Consider the following 23,269-nt stretch of genomic DNA (forward strand, 5'->3'; position numbering starts at 1 on the left):
TTCCTCAACTGGCATAGGATTCTCAGGGTTAGCCTCAAACCCTTCAAAATCCCTTTTGTCTACACATTCTGGCCACAGTTTTTTCCATGCAGAGTTCAAGGTCCTCTTAGTCACTTCCTCCCAAGCCTTACCTATAATGTTTACACAATTGAGGATGGTAAAGTGATCTTTCCAAAACTCTCTTAGTCAGCTGAGTTTCTGAGGTCACTACAAAGCACCTTTCAAACATAGCTTTTGTGTACAGTTTCTTGAAGTTGGAAATGACCTGCTGGTCCATGGGCTGCAGGAGAGGAGTGGTATTAGGAGGCAAAAACTTCACCTTAATGAAGCTCATGTCCCTCGAAAGTCGCTCTGCCAAGTCTGAAGGATGACCAGGAGCATTGTCTAATACCAGGATTCACTTAAGATATAATTTCTTTTCAATTAGGTAATTTTTCACAGTGGGGGCAAATGCATGGTGTAACCAGTCATAGAAAAAGTCCCTAGTGACCCATGCCTTACTGTTTGCCCTCCACAGCACACACAAATTAGCCTTGAGGACATTGTTTTTCCTGAACACTGGGAGTTTGAGTGATACACCAATAAAGGCTTCACTTTGCAATCACCACTAGCATTGGCACACATCAACAGAGTAAGCCTGTCTTTCATAGGCTTATGTCCTGGGAGTGCCTTTTCCTCCTGAGTAATGTACGTCCTGCTTGGCATTTTCTTCCAAAACAGGCCTGTTTCGTCACAATTAAACACTTGTTCAGGTTTCAGCCCTTCACTGTCTATGTACTCCTTGAATTCCTGCACATATTTTTCAGCCGCTTTGTGGTCCGAACTGGCAGCCTCACCACGCCTTATCACACTATGAATGCCACTACGCTTCTTAAATCTCTCAAACCAACCTTTGCTGGCCTTGAATTCACTCACATCACCACTAGTTGCTGGCATTTTTTTAATTAAATCGTCATGCAGCTTCCTAGCCTTTTCACATATGATCGCTTGAGAGATGCTATCTCCTGCTATCTGTTTTTCGTTTACCACACCAATAAGAGTCTCTCAACATCTTCTATCACTTGCGATCTCAGTTTCGAAAACATAGTTGCACCTTTGGCAAGAACAGCTTCCTTGATTGCCATTTTCTTGCCCACAATAATAGCGATGGTTGATTGGGGTTTACTGTACAACCTGACCAGCTCGGAGACACGCACTCCACTTTCATACTTAGCAATGATCTCTTTCTTCATCTCCATAGTAATTCTCACCCTTTTTGCTGTAGGGTTGGCACTAGAAGCTTTCTTGGGGCCCATGGTGACTTATTTTGCAGGTGCAATCACTACAAAGGCTGTGATAATATGAAATGTTCCAATTGTATGTTTGGAAGCGACCGCGGTGGCTGGCTGGCTTGTAAACACTGGCACCCATGGGACAAGTGAGGCGCGCTCAGGCCAAAGTGGACGCATCTTGAACGGAACGAATAGCGTTGGTCGGGTTTTTTAGCGCTAGTCAAGGCAAAATTTTTGCGTTAAAATGTATCGCTAGTCGGATTTATCGTTAATCGATGCCATCGCTGGTCGAGGGTCCACTGTATATGTACGTATAAAGTTACACAACATATCCCTCCAAACCGCTAATATCCCGAACCCCTCCTTTAGAGTGCAGGCATTGCACTTCCCATTTCCAGGACTCAAGTCTGGCTATATAAAAATAACTGGTTTCCCTGAATCCCTTCATTAAGTATTACCCTGCTCACACTCCAACAGATCATCAGGTCCCAAATACCATTTGTCTCCGTTCACTCCTATTGAACACGCTCATGCACGCCTACTGGAAGTCCAAGCTCCTCGCCCACAAAACCTCCCTTACCCCTCCCTTCCAACCTTTTCGAGGACGACCCCTACTCCGCCAATACACATTTTGGCTCATTCGTATTACTAAGAACCATACAACCTAATACAGTAGTAACAAAAATGACCAATGTGTAGAGCAAGAAATTTTAAAGCTTTTAAACATTTTATTTATTTCATGCAGAGATGAAAACTGTCCAGTACGTTAATGTGAAATGTAGATTCACTGCATGAATTTGTAATAAAAATAACTTTACAATAAGTCATGTCAGAGAGTTTGCAGTGTGCTTTTTGAAAAACAACTTTAACTAATCTTTCATTTTGATAACAGGACTATGTGGGACGAACTTGGGCCTTCTCAGTGTTAGTGGTGGCATGCCTGGGTGTGGTAGTCTCCTTGTATGTCGCTGTGTATGTGGCTCTGCGGGTATGTGATGGAACTCTCACTGGTCCACAGGTAAGGTTAAGTGATGTCTATTGGAATCTACCAGTTGCAGAGTGCAGCTTTTGTCATACAGTACTTGTATTTAAACAGAAATGTATATCCTGCATGCATGAAACTTGAAAAGGTTTTTGTTTATCATGAATTGACATTTTATTAATTTATGGAAAAAATATTCCAGCACACATGACAACAAATATAACCAGTTTTGTTAATTGGAAAGTAGAACTGAATTGACTCGGTAATACTGCGTATTAGTAGCAATTCCCCTTAATTTATTTTAAAATTGAGAATTTATGTACTATATTTTTTTCATAACTACAAGCATTACTTCTCTATAAGGCCTTATACCTACAAGTGAAATAGTAAGAACTAACGTTGACAAAACTCCAGTCCACCTGAGGCATATAACATTCAAGCTAAAATAAGAAAATATGTAAGAAGATACCTGCCACTAAGATTGCTATTTACAAAAATCCATGAATGAGGCAAAGGGGGGCCTCAAGACTGGACATCTACAGATATCACCCTAATCTCCTGAAAAAAAAAAAAGAAACAGAAAATTGCCACTTCGACACTATACGCACTTACTTTGATAAGAGTTTACAAGGAACACATTCACCAGTTTGATGCAAAGAAATTTTTTGAAAAATTAGGTGGGTTGTGCTATTCCTGTCTTATAGCTCGCAGTTAACTACTGTACTTGTACGTCCAAATTATATAAAAAAGGAACACTAGACAGGACCCGAGAAAGTTTCCTTATTGAACAAGAAATATGTGTAAGCAGTTGGAATGGGATCCAAGAGAAGATAGTACAGTGGACCCCCGGTTTACGATATTATTTCATTCCAGAAGTATGTTCAGGTGCCATTACTGAACGAATTTGTTCCCATAAGGAATATTGTGAATTAGATTAGTCCATTTCAGACCCCCAAACATACACGTACAAACGCACTTACATAAATACACTTGCATAATTGGTCGCATTGGGAGCTGATCATAAACCGGGGGTCCACTGTATTTCTGTAACTGAAAAATTTTCCAGTTTCTGACTAAAGACTGAAGACTGAGCATCAAAAGGATATACATGTAACAGTTTCTGTGAACACAATCACATGACCTTTCTAGGGAGGCCTCTTGTCACACCGAAGGGACTCTTAATCGATTATTATTTGAGCTGCCCCTATTTTTTTATGAATCGGAAATATACGGATACCAAACCATACCATGGGTGGGGTATGGTTTCTTTGCAATCATGTCATTACGATTTCATGAGACTCGGATACCACATGGAAAAACATTCAGCACTTCTGAAGGACTGCCAAGCGGAACTGTCAGTACGCCGTATATTAATAGATAGTCCCTTCTATCAGAGAGCATACAGACCACTACTAACATCTACAGTGCTGTGATCACTCGCTGTGACCTTGCCGAGTGTCCCACATTTAATGCAGACTCGCTGTTGGCAGACATAACCTATTGCACCATCTTTTTTCAATTTTTTTTCACTCTCATTAACCCCTAGCCTTGCACACATGGAGCGCTGATTCTCCCATGCAGGTTTAGCACATGTTTTTGATAATACAGTAATATATTAATAATAGCATTTGTATACACATTTTCCTTTTTCTTTACTCTTTTTTTGTATTTAAGAGCTCTACAGAGTGAAAACAAGAGGTCCTACAAATATTTTACATGTTAATAACTGTTACTGTATCAGTTAATTTCAAAGCTTATTCCTAGCAATAACTTTAAGAGTTATTTTATGTGTATACCTTCTCCTTTCTCCTTCCCTCTTCTTCCTCCCCACAGTGGAGAATCCTTGATGCCGGTGATGGGCTCTTGGTCTAAGGAGTTGGACCTGTGCTCCCTTCCTTGGCTCAAACCTGAATACCTCCCATTCTTCCAGGAGCTGTATCATCAATGTAATAATTCCATTCTTTAACAATGTTTTATATTCAGCAGAAGTATATCACACATGAATCTAAACTGTCTTAATGATGTAACCAGGTTCTTGGTGCCATCCTGCTGCTGGGTGTGATGGGGCTGTATGCCTCCTGTGTTGTGTATGTCTTGCCTCCTACCTCCATGACCTGTGCTGTGCGTGAGTGGGCACCGCCTATGTGCCTGGCACTCTGCTATGGCATTCTTCTGGTCAAGTCGATGCATCTACGTGCTTTGGTATCAGTTGGGGTCGGGGGTGAAGTAAGTATTGAGAAGCACTAAACGAGACTTGAAATTAGTTTTTGTGAAAATTGCCAAGATATAGAGCTAACTTCTCAGTAAGGTAAATATTGCCCTGAATGCTGGACTATTGTAGTATCGGCTTCATAATTGTAGCTGTGCTTTTGCAATGTAGTTTTTGTAGTATAAATTTTGACTTCGAATATATGTTAAATGAAAACTTAAAGTATCTTTTTCCCTAAATTCCTTTTTCACAAGTTTCATTTTTCTTTCCTTTTTATCCTAATAAACATTCTTATTTTCTTATTTTTTTCCTCTTTTGAATTGATCGTAAGTGTTTGCACATATGTATATTAAGTACAGACAGATTCTCACAAGATCTGAAATATTATCTTGAAACTTAACACTCTGATCAATGGTACTGAGTTCTCTTTATTTTTTTTTTTTTCCCCCAACAAGTCTGCCGTCTCACACCCAGGCAGGGTGACCCAAAAAGAAAGAAAATCCCCAAAGAGAAAATACTTTCATCATCATTCAACACTTTCACTTCACTCATACATAATCACTGTCTTTGCAGAGGCGATCAGATACGACAGTTTAGAAGTCCCTCCAAACTGTCAGTATCCCAAAGTGCAGGCATTGTATACTGTACCTCCTATTTCCAGGACTCAAGTCTGGCTAACTTATAAAAAATTAAATAAATCACTTGTGTGATCTGTTAAGTAACACTGCTGATTTTCTTACTGGCATATTTCAGGTATCTCAAGTAAACCTCCACGTTTCCTTGTTGTTTATGCTAAGTGTGCAAGGTGCACTGTGTGTGCTGGGCCATGCAGGTGGCCTAGGCATTGGAGAAGAACCACTGGTGAAAAATGGCTTGAATGGTAACCGGCAATGTGGGCAGAAGCGTATAGCCATACTTGCTACCCGGGTTTATCTCATCCTTCTACTGTTTCTTAGCCTCATCCTAGCCACTGTGAATCGCAAAATACAAAGAAACCACAATGAGGTAAAGCATACTTAACCAGTTCATTAGAGACATTGTCCTGCTGTAGGAAAGGCATAGCTTTTGTCATAATTTAGTTTCTCTTTATATCTATAGTTAATTTCCTATTTGGGTTGATCACACTCATTTATATGGCTGATTAAACTCATAGTCATGTGAAACTAAGCATGCATGCTTGTGATTAATTCATATCTCAGTTATAATCATGAGCAGTGAATGAAATAATAATATAATAAAATGAAATGCTAAACCCGAAAGGATTATACAGCTCTGCAGGTAGGGACGTGTGAAAGGAAAAATGTGGAAATGTGATGAGTTAGTAAAGGGCAGGAATAAGAATTGCAGTGGAACCTCTACCTGCGAGTTTAATCCATTCCATGACCTTGCTCGCAACTGGATTTGCTCGTTTGCAGAGTCAATTTTCCTCATTTAAATAAATTGAAATGCAATTAATCCATTCCAGTGGAATTCTGTACTTCAATAATTTCGCTAATATCAGCTCTACAGCTTATTTATCTATAACAGTTCATCTAATATGACAAAACAAACAATATAAATAACATAGAAGTCTGATATATACTCTAGAATGAATAAAATATGTCATTATGTATGTGGCAGTGGCGGCGGCCGATGAGAGTTTGTCTGGAGACAGGACAAAATACTCCTTGAATATTTCGCTATCATCAACTCTACGGCTTATTTATCTATCACAGTTCATCTAATATGAAATAATAAAAAATATAAATTAACATACAAACCTGATATATTCTCCAGAATGCATAAAATATTTCATTACGTAACAGGTGGAGGCGGCCACAACCGCTCCCTCTTTGTTGTGGTAAACACTGCCATCTAGTGACAGCCTTTTGAAGTTGTATTATTATAATTATTGCTATGTAGTACATTATTATTATTATATATGTACTATTATTATTATACGTATTATATTATTATTATTATTTTTATTTCTCTACAAGTCGACCGTCTCCCACCAAGGCAGGGTGACCCAAAAAGAAAATACTTTCATCATCATTCAACACTTTCACCTCACTCACACATAATCACTGTTTTTGCAGAGGTGCCCAGAATACAACAGTTTAGAAGTATATACGTATAAAAATACACAATATATCCCTCCAAACTGCCAATATCCCAAACCCTTCTTTTAGAGTACAGGCATTGTACTTCCCATTTCCAGGGCTCAAGTCTGGTTATGTAAAATAACCGGTTTCCCTGAATCCCTTCACTAAATATTACCCTGCTCACACTCCAACAGCTCATCAGGTCCCAAATACCATTCATCTCCATTCACTTCTATCTAACATGCTCATGCACAATTATTATTATACATATTATTATTATACATGTGATTATTTTTTTTTTTTATTAACACACTGGCCGATTCCCACCAAGGCAGGGTGGCCCGAAAAAGAAAAACTTTCACCATCATTCACTCCATCACTGTCTTGCCAGAAGGGTGCTTTACACTACAGTTTTTAAACTGCAACATTAACATCCCTCCTTCAGAGTGCAGGCACTGTACTTCCCATCTCCAGGACTCAAGTCCGGCCTGCCTTTTTCCCTGAATCCCTTCATAAATGTTACTTTGCTCACACTCCAACAGCACGTCAGGTATTAAAAACCATTTGTCTCCATTCACTCCCATCAAACACGCTCACGCATGCCCGCTGGAAGTCCAAGCCCCTCGCACACAAAACCTCCTTTACCCCCTCCCTCCAACCTTTCCTAGGCCGACCCCTACCCCGCCTTCCTTCTACTACAGACTGATACACTCTTGAAGTCATTCTGATGCGCTCCATTCTCTCTACATGTCCGAACCACCTCAACAACCCTTCCTCAGCCCTCTGGACAACAGTTTTGGTAATCCCGCACCTCCTCCTAACTTCCAAACTATGAATTCTCTGCATTATATTCACACCACACATTGCCCTCAGACATGACATCTCCACTGCCTCCAGCCTTCTCCTTGCTGCAACATTCATCACCCATGCTTCACACCCATATAAGAGCGTTGGTAAAACTATACTCTCATACATTCCCCTCTTTGCCTCCAAGGACAAAGTTCTTTGTCTCCACAGACTCCTAAGTGCACTGCTCACCCTTTTCCCCTCATCAATTCTATGATTCACTTCATCTTTCATAGACCCATCCGCTGACACGTCCACTCCCAAATATCTGAATACATTCACCTCCTCCATACTCTTTCCCTCCAATCTGATATCCAATCTTTCATCACCTAATCTTTTTGTTATCCTCATAACCTTATTCTTTCCTGTATTCACTTTTAATTTTCTTCTTTTGCATACCCTACCAAATTCATCCACCAACCTTTGCAACTTCTCTTCAGAATCTCAAGAGCACAGTGTCATCAGCAAAGAGCAACTGTGACAACTCCCACTTTATGTGTGATTCTTTATCTTTTAACTCCACGCCTCTTGCCAAGATTCTCACATTTACTTCTCTTACAACCCCATCTATAAATATATTAAACAACCACGGTGACATCACACATCCTTGTCTAAGGCCTACTTTTACTGGGAAATAATCTCCCTCTTTCCTACATACTCTAACTTGAGCCTCGCTATCCTCGTAAAAACTCTTCACTGCTTTCAGTAACCTACCTCCTACACCATACACCTGCAACATCTGCCACATTGTTCCCCTATCCACCCTGTCATACGCCTTTTCCAAATCCATAAATGCCACAAAAACCTCTTTAGCGTTATCTAAATACTGTTCACTTATATGTTTCACTGTAAACACCTGGTCCACACACCCCCTACCTTTCCTAAAGCCTCCTTGTTCATCTGCTATCCTATTCTCCGTCTTACTCTTAATTCTTTCAATAATAACTCTACCATACACTTTACCAGGTATACTCAGCAGACTTATCCCCCTATAATTTTTGCACTCTCTTTTATCCCCTTTGCCTTTATACAAAGGAACTATGCATGCTCTCTGCCAATCCCTAGGTACCTTACCCTCTTCCATACATTTATTAAATAATTGCACCAACCACTCCAAAACTATATCCCCACCTGCTTTTAACATTTCTATCTTTATCCCATCAATCCCGGCTGCCTTACCCCCTTTCATTTTACCTACTGCCTCACGAACTTCCCCCACACTCACAACTGGCTCTTCCTCACTCCTACAAGATGTTGAAGAATTGAGACACTTATGCAACTTGTCGGTTTTCAAAACCATTCATCACACCTACAAGATGTTATTCCTCCTTGCCCTACACACGAAATCACAGCTTCCCTATCTTCATCAACATTTAACAATTCCTCAAAATATTCCCTCCATCTTCCCAATACCTCTAACTCTCCATTTAATAACTCTTCTTTCCTATTTTTAACTGACAAATCCATTTGTTCTCTATGCTTCCTTAACTTGTTAATCTCACTCCAAAACTTTTTCTTATTTTCAACAAAATTTGTTGATAACATCTCATCCACTCTCTCATTTGCTCTCTTTTTACATTGCTTCACCACTCTCTTAACCTCTCTCTTTTTCTCCATATACTCTTCCCTCCTTGCATCACTTCTACTTTGTAAAAACTTCTCATATGCTAACTTTTTCTCCCTTACTGCTCTCTTTACATCATCATTCCACCAATCGCTCCTCTTCCCTCCCGCACCCACTTTCCTGTAACCACAAACTTCTGCTGAACACTCTAACACTACATTTTTAAACCTACCCCATACCTCTTCGACCCCATTGCCTATGCTCTCATTAGCCCATCTATCCTCCAATAGCTGTTTATATCTTACCCTAACTGCCTCCTCGTTTAGTTTATAAACCTTCACCTCTCTCTTCCCTGATGCTTCTATTCTCCTTGTATCCCATCTACCTTTTACTCTCAGTGTAGCTACAACTAAAAAGTGATCTGATATATCTGTGGCCCCTCTTTAAACATGTACATCCTGAAGTCTACTCAACAGTCTTTTATCTACCAATACATAATCCAACAAACTGCTGTCATTTTGCCCTACATCATATCTTGTTTACTTATTTATTCTCTTTTTCTTAAAATATGTATTACCTATAACTAAACCCCTTTCTATACAAAGTTCAATCAAAGGGCTCCCATTATCATTTACACCTGGCACCCCAAACTTACCTACCACACCCTCTCTAAAAGTTTCTCCTACTTTAGCATTCAGGTCCCCTACCACAATTACTCTCTCCCTTGGTTCAAAGGTTCCTATACATTCACTTAACATTTCCCAAAATCTCTCTCCTCTACATTCCTCTCTTCTCCAGGTGCATACACGCTTATTATGATCCACTTTTCGCATCCAACCTTTACTTTAATCCACATAATCCTTGAATTTACACATTCATATTCTCTTTTCTCCTTCCATAATTGATCCTTCAACATTACTGCTACCCCTTCCTTAGCTCTAACTCTCTTAGATACTCCAGATTTAATCCCATTTATTCCCCCCACTGAATCTCCCCTACCCCCTTATTATTATTATACATGTGAGTATTGTTATTATTGTTATTATTATTATTATTATTATTATTATTATTATTATTCTTTCTTTCAACACACCGGCTGTATCCCACCGAAGCGGGGTGGCCCAAAAGGAAAACGAAAGTTTCTCCTTTTACATTTAGTAATATATGCAGGAGAAGGGGTTACTAGCCCCTTGCTCCCGGCATTTTAGTCGCCTCTTACGACACACATGGCTTACAGAGGAAGAATTCTGTTCCACTTCCCCATGGAGATAAGAGGAAATAAACAATAACAAGAATTTGAAAGAAAATAGAAGAAAACCCAGACGGGTGTGTATATATATGCTTGTACATGTATGTGTAGTGTGACCTAAGTGTAAGTAGAAGTAGCAAGACGTACCTGAAATCTTGCATGTTCATGAGACAGAAAAAAGGACACCAGGAATCCTACCATCATGTAAAACAATTACAGGCTTTCGTTTTACACTCACTTGGCAGGACGGTAGTACCTCCCTGGGCGGTTTCTGTCTACCAACCTACTACCTAGGTTATTATTATTATTATTATTATTATTAATATTATTATTATTACGTTAAGAAGCATCTTTCCATCATACATTGCCCAAGTTTCAATAAGATAGTCCAACAAACAAATGAGATACAATTCCCTAGATCAAGAGCTAGAGCCCCTCACCAGTGCCAAGGAACCTGCCTTGAGGTCTGCTCGCTTATGGAAATTTTGCTCGCGTATGGAAGCAAAAAATTGACCCGTTGACTGCTCGTATTTGGAAAAACTCGCACGTGGATGCGCTTGCAAGTAGAGGTTCCACTGTAATTAAAATAGTCACTTCTATAATGCAAATTTTAAATATAACTAATTCAGGTGTATAAAAAAAATGAGTTAAACTTTAAGATTTTTTCATAATCATGAATGATTTTAAGCATACTGTACTAATAATTCTTCAGGGAAGGTGGCTGTTGCTGACATCATGTGTGTCTGCCCCTGTGGTTGCAGTTTGGTCAGTTATGAGTTATTTAGCACCATCTGCCCTGGAGGCACCTACGACCAGCGTAGCTCTCTTGATCTTGGCATCTGTGATTCTAGGACTCGTATTTATGCCCAAAATGAGGATCATTGCGCAACAAGCAAAAGAATTCAGGTAAAGTATTTGTAACCACATATAGTAATGAAATAAAAAAAAATTATAGAAAAAAAAATTTATGGATGATGAATGCTTCCTTTGGGTCACCCCTACTTTGGTGGAAAATGGTCAGTGTAGTAAAACATATTATTATATTAATGGTACAGAAAACTCACAATTATTTTTTTTTATTATCACACTGGCCGATTCCCACCAAGGCAGGGTGGCCCGAAAAAGAAAAACTTTCACCATCATTCACTCCATCACTGTCTTGCCAGAAGGGTGCTTTACACTACAGTTTTTAAACTGCAACATTAACACCCCTCCTTCAGAGTGCAGGCACTGTACTTCCCATCTCCAGGACTCAAGTCCGGCCTGCCGGTTTCCCTGAATCCCTTCATAAATGTTACTTTGCTCACACTCCAACAGCACGTCAAGTATTAAAAACCATTTCCCTCTATTCACTCCTATCAAACACGCTCACGCATGCCTGCTGGAAGAAAACTCACAAATAGTTACATAAACCCAACTAGTGGCTTTCTCAATTAAGTACGGAGAATAATTATCAAATACGGTGAAGGACATGTAGTAGTAGAGTGATCAATCCCTCAGCCTTGTTAGGTGTTCAGTCCATCAGTCTGGATGAATCTGAAGTGACCAAGGATGGAGACATATATTGGAGACAAGAGAGGTGAAGCAGTTTGGAGACAGTCACTGGTAGGCAGAGCCCATTAGTGGAAAAAATCATGCCACTATGCTAAGTAAGTATTAGTTGTATGAGTATTCTCTGTACCAAGATTCCAAGATGTTACTTTGCCAGACAGACAAGTATTATCATATTACTATTATTCAAAACAAAAAGGTAGATGAAAGACATATGTGCTGCACTTACTGTACGTACGTATCTTTATTATGGAGACGTTATGTATTTACATCCCAGATCACTCAGATTCTTTATTTCTCTAAAATTGTTTTTCATTGCAATTTCTGTGAAATTCAGTAACCAGTGTGACTACAGATAGGTATCTTCTTAATTCGATTCATATAAATTATCATGTCTCCTTTTAGTGGTACTTGTTGTCGTACTGGATTCTTACGTACTTCTGTACTCAAATACTTTCTCCCATAATGTACTGTGTTGACCAGGATTTTTTGTGTAAACCAAGATTGTGGTAATCTGGATATGCTATGATTGTTGGTGAATGTGTTTTCTTATTTTTGGATCACCCTGTTAACCCTTTCAGGGTCCGTCCCGTAGATCTACGGCTGGTCGGTGAGTGTCCAAACCGTAGATCTACGCCAAAATTCTAGCGCCGTCAAATTTAGCGCGAAAGCGCTCATAGGCCTACATATGAGAGAATGGGTCTGCGCGGTGGGTGTGCGCCGTAAACAAAAAATCTAGGCGCCTGCATAGCATTGTGGGAACGCCGGCTCAGTCACCCTTGTTCACCATGTCTCGTCGCAAGTCAGCTCTGACTCCCCGGAAAATTGGGACTCTCCTCTTCCTGTCTGATAGTTCTGACACTGATGGAAGTGGAAATGAAGACGAATTCTACGGCTTTGATGAGTTAGTGACCGAAAATGATGACCAGGATATCGATAATAGTGCAGAAAACCCCGACGATCCTCGACCTTCTACCTCTGGTGTGGGCACTCGTGACTCACGGTCGGTTGTTCCTAAACGTAAGAGAAAACTAATATTTTCCCGTGGCCTGGCCTCTGACTTCAGTAATGACGATGATTCTGACGTGGATTGTGATTTTATTGCGCTCGACGATCATTCGAGTAGTGATAGTGAGGAAACATATTCACCAGTGAACCGTCGGTATGTGCGCCGCCGCATGCGCTCGGGTAGTGTACCCTATGCTATGCCCAGGGGACGGAGTACATCCCGTAGTACATCCCGGAGTACATCCCGTGGCCCTACACCCGTTTTAGGTAGTGATAGTGAGGATGATGTGGCTACACTTGGCATGGATGGGCCACAGACATCAGTGGATGGTGTTAGTGGGGCTGGTGGTGGTAGTGGCACCGCCATGCGTGACTCGCTGTGCCACGCGGGAACCCACGCTGCTGACTCGTCAGTTCAAGGACAAAGCGGAGCGTCACCCACCAGCCCGCCACAACCACCCGTACAACCAGCCTATGATGTCCAGTATCCACCAGCAAACCGTATCTGGGATTGGCAGCAAAATCCCAATTTTGTTCCCAGCCCTCACCACTTTGATGACTCGCAAAGTGGAATTCTACCTACCTGTCCCCTTGGAACCACGGCCAATGAACTGGAATTCTTTGAATTATTCTTTGACCAGCCATTGATGGAAACTATTGTCAGGGAAAGTAATAAGTATTTTCAGTACACCATGGCAAATACGATCTTATCACCACAGTCAAGACTACACAGGTGGAAAGAGACGACTGTTGCAGAAATGTATTTGCTTTTTGCAACAATAATGCTTATGCCTCACGTCTATAAGCATAATATAAAAGCATACTGGTCCACAGATCGGCTAATTTGTACCCCATCCTTCAGTGAAATAATACCAGTGAACAGGTTTATCTTACTCTTACGTATGTTGCACTTCTCTGACAAAACCAGGCCTGACAGAAGTGACAGGTTATACAAGATTAGAAATGTTTTCATGTATCTCAAACAAAAGTTCAGGATATACTTTTATCCATTCAAGAATCTTGTAATTGACGAGTCTTTGATTTTGTTCAAAGGTAGACTGTCATTCAAGCAGTATATACCGAGCAAGAGGAACCGCTTTGGTATAAAATTGTTTGTACTCTGTGATTGTGACAGTGGCCTGGTGTTGGATATTGTTGTATACACGGGTAGTAAAACATTGAAAGATACCAAGATGTTATTGGGTATATCAGGTGACGTAGTGAGAAACATGATGGCACCTTATCTTGGTAAGGGCCATACATTATATACCGATAACTGGTACACAAGCCCATTACTCAGTGATTTCATGCGAGTGAACAAGACAGATGTGTGTGGCACAGTGCGTTCTAATCGTAAACATATGCCCAGGCTCAACGCAGGTGTTCGTGGTGATGACGTGCAGGTGTTTACTGCCAATGACATCATGGCATTACGGTGGCATGACAAACGAGATGTCACATTGTTGACAACCATTCACCGTAATGAAATGCAAGACAGTGGCAAAGTTGATCGAGTGACTAATGAACGTATTCGAAAACCAGTGACAGTGATTGATTATACACAAAACATGCGCTTGGTTGACAAGTGTGACATGCAGATTGGTTTTGTTGACTGTGTTCGTAAGAGTTACAAGTGGTACATGAAACTTTTCTTCCATCTCATGGACATTTCAATGCTGAATGCATATAATATGTACCAAATAAAGACTGGTAACAGACCACCGTATGGTGAATTTTGTTTGTCTGTTGTCAGACAACTCATAATGAAGTACCAGGTAACAACACCTGCAATACAACATGGTCCTCGAATTCATCACAATATACCCAAGCGTTTGAGAAGAGAAGGTGATCATTTCATAATACAGCTTCCTTCAACTCAAAAGAAATTTGCTCAGAAGAGATGCATTGTCTGTGCACAAACAAAACGACGGCAACAAAGACGCAAAGACACTCGGTTTATGTGTGAGGAATGTAAGGTGCCTCTGTGCATGGTGCCTTGTTTCAAGGAGTTCCACAAGCTCCAGCAGTTCTAAAACCATGTCCAGTGATTGTAAATATGTAAATATATGATAGAACATTAGTATTATACAATATTTGTGCATGTTTATTGTAATAAACAACAGTGGTAAACAATAATATGATAATAACTTTAGTGCGGTTATTGTGTTCAATACAGTGAGTTTATATATATAAATTATATACAGTATTGGTCTCTCAGGCCCCAAATGTTAGTAGGAATAGAAAAAAATTGGAAAAGAAAAGAAAAAACAACTAAAACAACAAAATAATATAATACGCGTATGTGGAATTCGTCGATGTTGCCGCCACCACATCATTTTCTACAAACTTCTTGGCACTGTATCTCGGTAAGTACTGATCAGATTCTAATTTTTTTTGTTTTATTACCTTCACAAAAATATGCTCTTTAATTCTGTAAGAAAAAATAATTTTTTTTTTTTTCAAAATTTCTTGGACACTGGTGCGTGACTTCAGATTTTGGCCTTGGACCCTGAAAGGGTTAAGTAAGAGACAGTTATTGAGATAAAAAAATATTCCCAGTTGGCCAGTAAGACTTAGTGTATACACAATGCACCTAGATGACAGGCTAAAATAATGTTGTGTCACATATAGGATTTTTTTTTTTTTTTTTAACCCTTTCAGGGTCCAAGGCCCAAATCTGGAGTCACGCACCAGTGTCCAAGAATTTTCAAAAAAAAATTTTGTTATTTTTTCTTATGAAATCGTAGAGAATCTTTTTGTGAAGGTAATAAAACAAAAAGTACGAAATTTGGTGGAAAATTGACGAAATTATGCTCTCGCGAATTTTGATGTGTCAGCGATATTTACGAATCGGCGATTTTGCCGACTTTGACTCCTATTTTAGGCCAATTACATTATTCCAATCAACCAAATTCTTAGCTATTTCACTAGTATTACTTCTATTCTATCGATTGAGCACAAGAAATTGCCAAGTCAACTGATTCAACTACAAAATAAAGTGATCAGAAATTGTTAATTTGGCCAATTTAACACAAAGTTCAAAATATTCCAATTTCAAAATAGGGTCCAGAATAAACAATGTAGGCATTCCTGGCACTAAACTAACATTTCCTCTGTTCATTAGTTATGTTTTGAGGCTTTGTAAATAAATTCCATTTTGATTTTTTATTCACATAATGAATTTTTATTCACACCAAAAAATAGAAGATTTACTGTTATGCAATACTGTAATAATTGTATAAATATCATCACCATATTTGTGAATGTATATTAGACCCAGCAGCTGGCGTGTATTAGACGTGTGAGGTCGTTTGTTTATTCTTGAATATCGGCAAAAATTTAACATTTCCACTACTTTGAGCTCAGTTTCAAGCCATTTCCAGTGCTAAAACCAATCAAAATCATCTCTATTTCTGTAATATGTCTCCCTTTCTATCAAATGAGACCAAGAAATCGCAAATACAACTATAAAAAACATACGAAAAAACACTGCAAAGTTGCTGTTTTAATCGAAAAATCATGATTTCAGTTTTTTTCTCTCATTATACACAGTGTGCTGCAGCATCTGTTTTATGTGGTGCACACATACCACATAGATGTATTCTCTCATATCTAGGCCCAAATGTACCACTCACAGTTTATCAGAGTGAGCTGAGCTCATGGCGTAGATCTACGGTTTGGACACTCACTGTAAAGCCGTAGATCTACGGGACGGACCCTGAAAGGGTTAACAAGTCGGCCATCTCCCACCGAGGCAGGGTGACCCAAAAAAAAAGAAAATCCCCAAAAAGAAAATACTTTCATCATCATTCAACACTTTCACCTCACTCACACATAATCACTGTTTTTGCAGAGGTGCTCAGAACACAACAGTTTAGAAGCATATGCATATAAAGATACACAACATATCCCTCCAAACTGCTAATATCCCAAAACCCCTCCTGTAGAGTGCAGGCATTGTACATCCCATTTCCAGGACTCAAGTCCGGCTATATAAAATAACTGGTTTCCCTGAATCCCTTCACTAAATATTACCCTGCTCACACTCCAACAGTTCGTCAGGTCCCAAGTACCATTTGTCTCCATTCACTCCTATCTAACACTCATGCACGCCTGCTGGAAGTCCAAACCCCTCGCGCACAAAAACCTCCCTTACCCCTTCCTTCCAACCTTTTCGAGGACAACCCCTACCCTGCCTTCCTTCCCCTACAGATTTAACCCTTAAATGGTCCAAACGTATATATACGTTTTTGCAACATATGAAAGTATGTAAAAAAATGTAGATCTTCTTTTTTGTTTCACATTTGAAAACATGTAAAAAAAACTTTTATCTACATTTTTTTTTTGTTATATTTGAAAATATGTAAAAAAAAGATCTATTTTTGTAGCAATACGAATTTGAACGCCGATCTGTTTGGACCATTTAAGGGTTAAATGCTCTCCATGTCATTCTACTTTGATCCATTCTTTCTAAATGACCAAACCACCTCAACAACCCCTCTTCAGCCCTCTGACTAATACTTTTATTAACTCCACACCTTCTCCTAATTTCCACACTCCAAATTTTCTGCATAATACTTATACCACATATTGCCCTTAGACAGGACATCTCCACTGCCTCCTGCCGCCCCCTCGCTGCTGCATTCACAACCCAAGCTTCACACCCATATAAGAGTTTGCCTCCATAGATAACGTTTTTTTGTCTACACATAGTATACCTCAACGCACCACTCGCCCCTTTTTCCTCATCAATTCTATGACTATATAGCATTATTATAGGAATATTGAAATAAAATATTTTTATCCAGTGCATATGATGCAGTTAGTACAGTGGACCCCCGCATACCGATTTTAATCCGTGCAAGAGGGGTAATTGTTATGCGAAATAATCGGTATGTGAATGAATTTTCCCCATAAGAAATAATGGAAATAAAATTAATCCGTGCAAGACACCCAAAAGTATGAAAAAAAAAAATTTTTTACCACATGAAATGTTAATTTCAGTACACACAAACTGAAAAAGGCATGCACACTTACATGACACTTACTTTTATTGAAGATCTGGTGATGATTGATGGGATGGGAGGAGGGGAGAGAGAGTGTTAGTGTTTAGAAGGGGAATCCCCTTCCATTAAGACTTGAGGTGTCGAGTCCTTTTCTGGGGTTACTTCCCTTCTTCTTTTAATGCCACTAGGACCAGCTTCAGAGTCACTGGACTTCTTTCGCACAACATATCTGTCCATAGTGGCCTGTACCTCTCATTCCTTTATGACTTCCCTAAAGTGTTGTACAACATTGTCAGTGTACAGGTTGCCAACACGGCTTGCAATAGCTGTGTGAGGGTGATTTTCATCAAAAAAGGTTTGCACTTCAAGCCACTTTGCACACATTTCCTTAATCTTTGTAGTAGGCAACTTCTTCAATTTCTCTCTCCCCTCCTCTGAACCAGTTTTCTCAGGTCTGGCCTCTTGCTCTTGAAGTTGATCTAGCAGCTCATCAGTGGTTAGTTCTTCATTGTCCTCCTCCACCAACTCTTCCACATCCTCCCCACTAACCTCCAACCCCAAGGACTTTCCCAATGCCACAATGGATTCCTCAACTGGCATAATCCTCTCAGGGTTAGCCTCAAACCCTTCAAAATCCCTTTTGTCTACACATTCTGGCCACAGTTTCTTCCAAGCAGAGTTCAAGGTCTTCTTAGTCACTCCCTCCCAAGCCTTACCTATAAGGTTTACACAATTGAGGATATTAAAGTGCTCTCTCCAAAACTCTCTTAGAGTCAGTTGAGTTTCTGAGGTCACTACAAAGCACCTTTCAAACAGAGCTTTTGTGTACAGTTTTTTGAAGTTTGCAATAACCTGCTGGTCCATGGGCTGCAGGAGAGGAGTGGTATTAGGAGGCAAAAACTTCACCTTAATGACGCTCATGTCCCCATAAAGTCGCTCTGCCACGTCTGTAGGATGACCAGGGGCATTGTCTAACACCAGGAGGCACTTAAGTTCTAATTTCTTTTCAGTTAGGTAATCTTTCACATTGGGGGCAAATGCATGGTGTAACCAGTTATAGAAAAAGTCCCTAGTGACCCATGCCTTACTGTTTGCCCTCCACAGCACACACAAATTCTCCTTGAGGACATTCTTTTGCCTGAACGGTCTGGGAGTTTCAGAGTGATACACTAATAAAGGCTTAACTTTGCAATCACCACTAGCATTGGAACACATCAACAAAGTAAGCCTGTCTTTCATAGGCTTATGTCCTGGGAGTGCCTTTTCCTCCTGAGTAATGTAGGTCCTACTTGGCATTTTCTTCTAAAACAGGCCTGTTTCATCACAATTAAACACTTGTTCAGGTTTTAGTCCTTCAGTCTCTATGTACTCCTTGAATTCATGCACATATTTTTCAGCCGCTTTGTGGTCCGAACTGGCAGCCTCACCATGCCTTATCACACTATGTATGCCACTACGCTTCTTAAATCTCTCAAACCAACCTTTGCTGGCCTTAAATTCACTCACATCATCACTAGTTGCAGGCATTTTTTTTAATTAAATCCTGATGCAACTTCCTAGCCTTTTCGCTTATGATCGCTTGAGAGATGCTATCTCCTGCTAGCTGTTTTTCATTTATCCACACCAATAAGAGTCTCTCAACATCTTCCATCACTTGCGATCTTTGTTTCGAAAACACAGTTAAACCTTTGGCAAGAACAGCTTCCTTGATTGCCTTTCTGGTGCCCACAATAGTAGCGATGGTTGATTGGGGTTTCTTGTACAACCTGACCAGGTCGGCGATACGCACTCCACTTTCATACTTATCAATGATCTCTTTCTTCATTTCTATTGGAATTCTCACCCTTATTGGTGTAGGGTTGGCACTAGAAGCTTTCTTGGGGCCCATGGTCACTTATTTTCCAGAAACAGCACCGAAAACACTGTAATAATACGAAATATTCCGATTGTATGCTTGGATGTTACCGCAGAGGCTGGCTGGTAAACAATGGCACGGGCGGCACATGTGAGGCTGGCTGAGGGCGCACATTGGACGCGTCTCGGACGAAAATCGGTGAGCGGGTTTTTAAGCGGTATGCGAGGCAAAATTTTTGCGATTAAAGCAAGCGGTATGCGGATTAATCGCTATGTGGTGCCATCGGTATGCGGGGGTCCACTGTATTTTCCTCAACATCTCAAGAGCATATTTTAGTGCTATCTAGTGATAGAAGCAGAGAGAGGATACATTTCAGGCTTCACAGCACCTCACTCACCACTAAATAGTACTTTACTGCTGTTATCACTGCACCTCACTATTCAGTACATCATGATACTATCTCCAAACACAATCTAGGATGACATTCAGCACCTTAGCTTTCTTAAGTGCCTTTGATTTCCTTATAAAATTACGAACCAGTAAGTAGCCACTCTATATCCTCCCTCATCTACCGACTGTGGCTCCTTAATACAAGTTTAGCATGCCCCATGTCAGTTTCCTGGGCAGCTTCCAGGACCTCATATCTGACCCTACTACCTTCAAGACGCCGTCCACCCTACCTGACAACATGAACTCAAGAGGAATTAGTCACCCCGTGACCTGGTAGCTAAAGCTCTCGTTTCACACAGTGAGGGGCCAGGGTTCAATTCCCTGCGAGGGTAGAAACATTGGGCGTGTTTCTTGACACTAATTGTGTATGTTCCCCATCAGTAAAATGAGTACCTGGGAGTTAGTAGATTAGCATGGGTCACATCTTGGGACAAAACTGGCCTAATTTGCCTGAAATGCTCTGTATAACAAGCTGCTTTCTATATAGTAGTATGTCATTGACGTCAGCTAGGCCTGTATACCTTGTACATGTACTTGTAGAAATAAAGATATTATTATTAGTATTGCATGTGAACTTGTCTTGTTCTTTCTCCTCCGTTTCCAGCTACCCTACTCGCTGCCTAACTATATGGGTACACTTTGTGACCAGTCTGCTGTTGCTGTTGATTTTTGTAGCATTATTATTACTTTACTATTATTATTCATTTTTTTAACATGTCGGCTCTCTCCCGCCGAGACAGGGTGACCCAAAAAAGAAACACTTTCACCATCATTCACACATCATCACTGCTTTTGCAGAGGCGCTCAGATACAACAGTTAAGATGTCACTCCAAACAGCAAATATCCTAAACCCTTCATTTAAAGTGCAGGCATTGTACTTCCCACCTCCAGGACTCGAGTCCGGCTAATTGGTTTCCCTGAATCCCTTCACAAAATATTCCCCTCGAGGGAAGTTCCTTGATGCTGGTGAGGGGCTCTTGATCTAGGGAATTGGAGCACAGATCCAGTTCCCTGAATTAAGCCTGAATGCCTTCCATCCCTCCCCCACAGGCGCTGCATAATTCCTATGGGTTTAGCACTCCCCATAATAATAATTCACAAAATATTACCCTACTTGCACTTCAGCAGCTTGTCAAGTCCTAAAAAACATTCGTCTTCATTCAGTCCTATCTAATACTGGCTTGTAATACTGTGTAAATTTTCTGCAGACACAAACGACTTGCAACTACGTCTGTCTCCACCATCTTCACACAAATGGAAGAAGGGCCCCTGGGTAGTGTTCCAGCTCTACAAGAAGGTCTGAAACCTCTCTCAGGCGATAGTTCTCGGCTACCTCATACTCGCCAAGACAACATAGGGTCACTCAGATCATCCGTCTCTTCTCAGAACAGCTACAGGGCGGCCTTTTCTAAAGCATATGGTTTGCCTCAGAAGTCTCCTCTGAACATTTCCCGGCATGTTTTGAGAAATAATATATATGACGCCTCACATGGAGCATTTCCATGAACAATTTTGCCAAATAAAAAAAAAATGTTTCTATTTTCAAAATACTAAATGACTTGATCTTTTAAAACTGCCATTACAAATTTCTTAATTACAGTACAGTATATAAGCAAAGATATTTTTGAGTGAATAATTGACAGTAGTGAATAAGTTTAACCAAGACATTCATATATGTGTGTACCCAGTTTGTCTAGACTCTAGACTCAGAACTATAGTACTGTATATTAAGTACATGAATGGCTAGTAATGAAGCGTATCTTGAATTATGATAATTGGATCAAATTTAATTTAAAATGCAAGCTAAGTTGTGTACATATTAAATATTTATAATTTTTTTTTCTTGGGGGGGGGGGGGTTCATACATACCAGTATAATAGATGACTGAAGCAACATAGTGAACTCCCACTTACCTGGATTTATTCAGGCCGAACCTCTTTTTTTATAATAAAATCTGGTCAAAAAGCTTTTTCTATTGCCAAAAAGTGTATTAGTATCAGCTATAGAACATGCATTTGCATATATTTTTATTCCAAAATTAAATGACACATTTAATTTTACAAATAAAAGTAACACAACAGAAAAAAGTGTTCCTCTATGGGTGAGCTGGACTGTTGTCTCTCTTAGATAACAAAAATTTTGGTTTGAAGAAACTATTTGATGCTTATTTATGATTTATTACAGCCCTTGTGGCTTAGCGCTTCTTTTTGATTATAATAATAATAATATGATTTATTATGTAACAGTACAATATAGTCATTTTTTTAATTACATAAATGCAGTAAGTTTATTAAAATTAACTTTAATACAAAAATGTTTATTGGTGATTTAAATATGATCAAGTTTTTCCTTAATTGATAGCATTATCTTCTTACAGTACTGAGACCAAAAACTGTCAATACTAAAAAAATTTTCTACAGATTAATCCAGTTTAATTTATAAAACAAATAGAAATAAAATCTTTAAATTGGAATATTTTGTGGAACCCAGGAGTAAAAAAAAGAAGCATGGTAGACAAAATACATATATTCTGTCTCCAAGGGGAAATATACAGTATTACATTTTTATTTTGGCAGGTGAATAAAATTTTTTAACAACAATTGCTTGCATATTCAATAAAAATGTGTATTTATTGTATTTTAAAATGTTTGTTATCTCAATGGAAAGTGAGAATAGTAAGATTTTCTCTGGAACAGATGATATAAAGATATTCAAACAAGTATAGCTAGATAATAGTACGCATATCCATCATACCCATCACTGTCATCTGGATAAGCAGGTGTTCACAGTATTGTAATCTCAGATTAATTTTCATTTTTCTTTTTATCTTATAATTACAATCTTTTCATACTGTTTGTCTTATTTTATAACTGATGTGTATGATTCTTAAATATTTGTTTACTAACAAATAACGTATAACTTGAAATACATACATAGTTTAAACTCTGTAGTACAAACCTATTTATATATGTATTTTATTTTTTTTTTAACAAGTCGGCCGTCTCCCACCGAGGCAAGGTGACCCAAAAAGAAAGAAAATCCCCAAAAAGAAAATACTTTCATCATCATTCAACACTTTCACCACACTCACACATTATCACTGTTTTTGCAGAGGTGCTCAGAATACAGCAGTTTAGAAGCATATATGTATGAAGATACACAACATATCCCTCCAAACCACCAATATCCCGAG

At 39.4% G+C, this 23,269-nt stretch overlaps 1 protein-coding gene across 1 annotated transcript in view; it reads left to right on the forward strand.

The window, feature by feature from the left end:
- Positions 1 to 22,926, forward strand: part of LOC128700567 (metabotropic glutamate receptor 2) — a 161,519-nt gene extending 138,593 nt beyond the window's left edge. The window contains exons 12-16 of the mRNA XM_070098839.1: positions 2,164 to 2,289; positions 4,285 to 4,479; positions 5,216 to 5,467; positions 10,918 to 11,111; positions 21,285 to 22,926. Of these exons, the coding sequence (XP_069954940.1) occupies positions 2,164 to 2,289; positions 4,285 to 4,479; positions 5,216 to 5,467; positions 10,918 to 11,111; positions 21,285 to 21,582 (1,065 nt within the window). The 3' untranslated portion in view covers positions 21,583 to 22,926. The remainder of the gene's footprint in view (positions 1 to 2,163; positions 2,290 to 4,284; positions 4,480 to 5,215; positions 5,468 to 10,917; positions 11,112 to 21,284) is intronic.
- The last annotated feature ends 343 nt before the right edge of the window (positions 22,927 to 23,269 follow it).

This window comes from Cherax quadricarinatus, chromosome 65 (assembly GCF_038502225.1).
Source record: "Cherax quadricarinatus isolate ZL_2023a chromosome 65, ASM3850222v1, whole genome shotgun sequence".
NCBI lineage: Eukaryota > Metazoa > Arthropoda > Malacostraca > Decapoda > Parastacidae > Cherax > Cherax quadricarinatus.